At 40.6% G+C, this 6,000-nt stretch overlaps 1 protein-coding gene across 3 annotated transcripts in view; it reads right to left on the reverse strand.

Moving 5' to 3' along the window:
- Window positions 1-6,000, reverse strand: part of lsm14ab (LSM14A mRNA processing body assembly factor b) — a 36,960-nt gene that overhangs the window by 29,819 nt on the left and 1,141 nt on the right. For all 3 annotated transcript variants that reach the window (XM_079825824.1, XM_079825822.1, XM_079825823.1), the window contains exons 2-3: window positions 5,062-5,225; window positions 4,851-4,983 (exon numbers count right to left, since the gene is read on the reverse strand). In XM_079825824.1, the coding sequence (XP_079681950.1) occupies window positions 4,851-4,983; window positions 5,062-5,225 (297 nt within the window). The remainder of the gene's footprint in view (window positions 1-4,850; window positions 4,984-5,061; window positions 5,226-6,000) is intronic.

Genomic DNA, 6,000 nt, shown 5'->3' on the forward strand with positions numbered 1-6,000 from the left:
CTTATAATGATTATCATCATAAATAATAAACTTAATACATTTTTATAAATAGTTAAATAAATAAAATGTTTTAGCTGAGATACCAAAATTGGTACCGAGTACCGTAACATTTTGGTACCGTGACATCCCTAAACCCTCATTCACTATTCCCTACGTTAGTCCACTAATACAGTTCACTTGAAGGAGTGAATGAAAACAAGTGTGTGAAGTCGACTGTACACTCATTATTGCGGTGCATTGTGGGATTGAATGAGTGCACTCAATAACGTCCACTATGATTTCGGACACCACTACAAATGGCTGTCCCCTCAAATAAAGCCCTATTTGAGGGTATAGGGGGCGATTTCGGATTCAGCCATAGGCTGTAATGCGATCTCAGGTGTGTCCTCACTACAGTGCAACAGTGAAAACGGACCCCTCTCAAACAGCATCGCTGCACCGCGTTCCGAACGTTGTTTAAGCGACATATACCGGTATTGCGGTATAATCAAAATTGATATCATAACAAAAATAAAAACACCGGTATTCGGTATGAACCAGCACAACGCCCAGCACTATATTATAGTGTACCAAATGATAGGGTTCCCTGTAGTTTGCATTATTATTTGAGAGAGATTTTTTTTTTTCCCCTAAAGAAATCGGCCAATATCAGTCTGAATAATCGGTGGAGAAATCTGTGCATCTCTACAATAAACATTTTGGAAGCTTTCTTTCATTACTCTTAGAGAGGACATGTTATGGCAACCCTCTACAATGCGAGTAAAACACTCGCATATGCGAGTAAAACACTCGCATATGCGAGTAAATCGTCACTCTGGGCGATTCAATAATATCTATCATTAGCCATTGGCTAATAAATTCTCTGATTTTACTCCCCAGTGTGTGTGTTAGAGGCTAAGAATAAGTTTAGCATAAATATTTTTTTACTCGCTGAACACTCTGAATGAGCGCTTGAGAGTTTTGCTCTTGTCAAGCGATTTATACGATATAAAATCAGCTCATCTGACGTACCGTGAACTCTAGTGTGAAGAACTCTCTCACACACACATGCGCGCAAGAGAGCGCACGCGAGAGTCTTAAATACCACGCAAAATTGACACGCTACATGTTAACAATATTCTTTGTTGTATTTTCCTGTCATAATAACAGAGTTAATTTGGAATTATTCAGCTTTTAAGAACAAGCAGAAGATATGCCGTTTTTTTTCGGTAGTGGGCGGGACTAATGTCCAAACGGCAATCTCATTGGCTGGCGCTCATCTTTTCCTGTCCCTGTTTTGATTTCAGCAAATCAGTTTGAGCGAATGCTGTCAACGTGATCAATATTCATGAACCCAGCAGCTCATCAACCCTTAGTGCGTTGTATATTGTTATTAGTAGTAGAATTAGTAGTATTATCTTTTAATAATATAATATAATTACTATTATCTATTTTTTTTACAGAAACGCCAACAATATCTTAAGCACAAATATGCATTCATGGTTACCAACAGTTTTAGTTCTAATTACTAGGGGTGTAACGATTCATCTACTACATCGATGTATCGATTTATTTTCCTACGATCTAACTACATCGATCTGTGCTCGGCAAGTTGGCCTTCCGGACGACATATATCGATCTAACATCGTTTTAAAAGGTAATCAATCGATTGTATCGATCATAGGAAATAACGCATTGGATTTAAGCACGTCAGACTTTAAATGGATGTTTTTTCTTAGCACTTTTAATGATAAAGGCGTTAAACGTTACTAGATTCAGTCTGCCTATCTGTGACATCATCGCCACGCACGCACCAGCAGCAGCGCTAAGAAAACAAAACAGCATGGCGGATGGCAGAGGAGAAGCCAACCAGCGAGAAATTATCAAGTCACCAGGAGAAAGAGCTAAGTTAGTAACGTGTTACCTGTACTTTCAACCCTTGCTAAATGTTACCTGTGCATTCCTGGGACCAGTGTGCCAGCAGAGCGAGTTTTAGTACTGCTGGTGATATAGTGAACGCACAGAGAAGTGTTCTGCGGTCAGATCATGTTGATATTTTTGAAAAAGAAATATGTAGAGTCATTGAAGAGTAGTTGGTTACATTTTATCTTTTGTTAAATATTGTTTGTTTATTAAACTGAGAGTAGTAGCAGGTTCAGCCAGTTTATTCAAACTGAAGAAATGTTGGTTGCACTTTATTTTTGATATTAATATTGTATTTGTATTATTTTAATGTTGAAAAACAACAGCAAAAGTAACAGGTACACCTACTATTAATTAAACCTGAAGAGAAGTTAGTTGCACTTTATTTTTGATATTAATATTGTAATATTATTATGTTGGATAACAAAAGCAGAAGTAGCAGGTTAACCTACTGTTGAAATGTTGGTTGCACTTACTGTGCTTTTATTGAAAATGTATTGAATATTGAAAATGAGAGCAGAAAAGGTTAACTTCCTGTTAATTCAACCTAAACTGTTGGTTGCACTTTATTCAAATAAAATTTGAATGCATTTGCCATTAATTGTTGTTTACTTGTTTGTTTATATCCATAATTAATTGATACCTGATTCCCTTACAAGAAACAACAGGAATCTAGGAAACTTCACCTGCACTGACCAGTAGATATTTATTTCAGTCACACAATTTTTGGCTAAAAAGTTACTGAATCGATTTCAGGTCACTGAATCGTTTCGGATCGTATCGTTCTAAATGAACCAAAATCGTCCTTGAATCGTATCGACAACCTCAAATCGTGATACGAATCGAATCGTTGTTAAAACGAATCGTTACACCCCTACTAATTACTAAAGTTCTATCATTTTATAGTGCTTGATTATCATAATATCATAACATAGTCTAATGCTGACTGATGTTAAGCGTGTACATTCAGATATTTAAAAAGCTGTGCCATTTTACAAAGATATTGATAAATTTAGTGGTATATATATATCAGTATATCAGTCTGGCGACTAAAGGGTCCTACACACTATGCGATTTTTCAAAATCCTCTGCGAATGTTGCTTGTCAGACTGTACGAACATTATCCCCGATGTAATACATGTCACATTGTAGGATCTCAGTTGTCATTATGTCAGACTGTACGACAGTCAGACGCAAGCAAGAGCCTCGTACCGACTGAGTTTTACGTCATCAATCCGTGACACGTTCGTAGCGGTGAGCCGCATTCAGACACAATGGTAGCGTTCAGCAAACAAAAACAAGCGGTGGCATTTTTCATTCACCTGACTCTTTTCGACATGTTCCCTGTTGTGATTTGATGTTGTCGCACGAAATGCGTCATCAGGTTCTGCGCTCCTATTGGTTCTTGATTTGACGGTCGTCCTAGGAGAAGTCACACTGCAGGATTGCGCCTCAAATCTTCTGACACTGCCAGAATTTTGTCCGAGGTAAAATTTGATCGCAACGCTCATTAATCGATTGTCGGTGCACATGTCAAACTAAGGATCAAAGACTTCAGATTTTAGGATCAGAGAAATCTTTTATGTGGCGTTCACACCGGACGCGATTCGCGCGAATAATTCGCGCTAATCGCGCGAAGGTGGACGCCTGTACATTTTTAGTTTACTCGCGCGAATCGCGCGTGACATTCACTGCACAACAGATGCGAATTCGCGTCATGGGCGGGGCTTCCGCCAGCAGCTCGTCTCGTTGAGAAATGGCTGACATGGGCTGTGTTTACATGTCTTTTTTTTTTTGTTCATATCTACTGTTAATGTGTGACAAAACGTAGTTTTAAGACTTTTTCAGTCGATAATGTAGTTGTTTAAAGCTCAAATCTGTGGTTTATTTACATAAACAGTGCCTATTTGAACATTTTATCTGGCGTTGTCGGAGCTGTGAGCTCCAGCGGACAGCGCGCTCAGCGCACGTGAAAGCCGGCGAGGGCAACCTTTCCTCGGCCAGTCCTTCTGCCGTCTGCCGCTGGCTCTGATGTCTCAAGCTATAATTCGTCTTGTAACGGCCGATCTTTGGTCTCATGGATCTATAATTTGTTCCCTGGCAAATCGTTTAGGCTGAGGGCAAAGATAAGTTTCATTACCTTATATTTTTAGGCTATAACTGTATGTTGCAGTTGTAACGTTAGCCTACTAGCACTGACTTTGAATGTTTGACTGCATTGTTTGCTTTATTTCATGTATAGCTTGTTATACATTACTTATACTTTTGCATTATTGATCATACATAAACTTGCATTTAACAAAAAGAGACTGGGTTGTGTTTCATGTCATTTAATGTTATCACAGTGATAATCATATTGTCTGAACCAGATATTAATATACAGATTTTCTCCTCATTGTTGTCACTACTAGAGCAAGCTACTGATTGGTTAACGCGGCGCGAAATATCCGCCAAAGTTCAGATTTTTCAACTTGAGCGTTTCGCGCGTTCAAAATGCTCAATTCGCGTCCTTCGCACCGCCTCAATCGCGCGAATCTCGCCGCCTCATTCGCGCGAATCGCGCCGCAGAATGCCATTTCGCGTCTCTGCACTGACTTAACATGTAAATCACTCGCGCGAATCGCGTCCGGTGTGAACGCACCATTAGGATTTCAAAATTTGTCTCAGACGGCCAAAATCGCACAGTGTGCATCCGGCTTTAAGAATAAAATTTACTAGCCAAAGGCGATTCTATTGCCAAGGTGTAGAGGGACTTCAAATGGCAAAATTGACCAGTGCACGGAAAAAAACACTAGTTTTGCCTGTAGTGTCTTGCCTTAAAGCACCTGAAGATATTTCACTTTGATTTGATATTTGGCAAAACGTCTAAACGCTGAGCTCTGTTTGCATACTGTCTTCTAAACACCATCTCCAGTGCTGGAAGCCACAAGAGACGAGTGTGAACTCACCGCCCGTGACCGCTGCTCCGAACGGCTGGGGAACCAGAGCACCGGAGCTGAACTGGTTGTACGGGGCCCGACTGAAGGGGGCGTACGACTGGAAGGAAGGAGCCGCGGGACCAGCGGAGGATGCCAGAGAGGACTGCACATAAACACAACAACAGGTCAGCATTCACGTCGCTTTATGTTCTGCAGAAACACCTGAATGCGCACAGCTCACCTGCACGATGGCAGGATCCTGAGGAAGGTTGCAGGTGGGCTTGGGCGGCTCGCACACAGTCAGGTCTTTGATGTCACTTCCTCTAAATATGATGTACTCAAAGACATCATCTCGAGGGGGGATAGGTCTGTCCGTGGGGCGATCCTCCGTGCCGAAGGACTTCACTAGAACAGAAGGGAAATGTTCAAATGTTTTCTTTCACCCGGGTCTTCCTCCAGGTGTTTACTTTGTATTCAAATGTCTGCCAGATCTAACAGTAAATCAAGCGCTGATTTCAGTGTTGTTAGTGTATTAAAGGATTAGTTCACTTTTAGATAAACTTTTGCTGATAATTTACTCACCTCCATGACATCCAAGATGTCCATGTCTTTCTTTCTAAAGTCGAAAAGAAATTAAGCTTTTTGATGAAAACATTCCAGGGTTTTTCTCCATATAATGGACTTCAATGGGCTCCAAACGGTTCAAGGTCCAAATGACAGTTTCAGTGCAGCTTCAAAGGGCTTTAAACAACACCAGATGATGAATAAGGGTCTTATCTAGACAAACCATCAGTTTCTGCGAGAAACCAAGCAGTATTTATGCTATTATTTTACCTCTTATCAGACGAACGTGATCATCCGCCATAACTTCCGCTAAGTGAGGTCAAAATACGAGCCTGGTCATAGATATATTGATCGTAGATGCCTCATTCTACTGATCCGTGTAGGCGCTAATGAGGCATCTACATATACATCTATGACCATGCTCGTATTTTGACCTCACTTAGCGGAAGTTATGGCGTTATCACGTTCGTCTGATAAGAGGTAAAATAATAGCATAAATACTGCTGGGTTTCTCGCAGAAACTGATGGTTTGTCTAGAGAAGACCCTTATTCATCATCTGGTGTCGTTTAAAGCCCTTTGAAGCTGCACTGAAACTGTCATTTGGACCTTGAACCG

Source organism: Gobio gobio (assembly GCF_949357685.1).
Source record: "Gobio gobio genome assembly, chromosome: 9".
NCBI lineage: Eukaryota > Metazoa > Chordata > Actinopteri > Cypriniformes > Gobionidae > Gobio > Gobio gobio.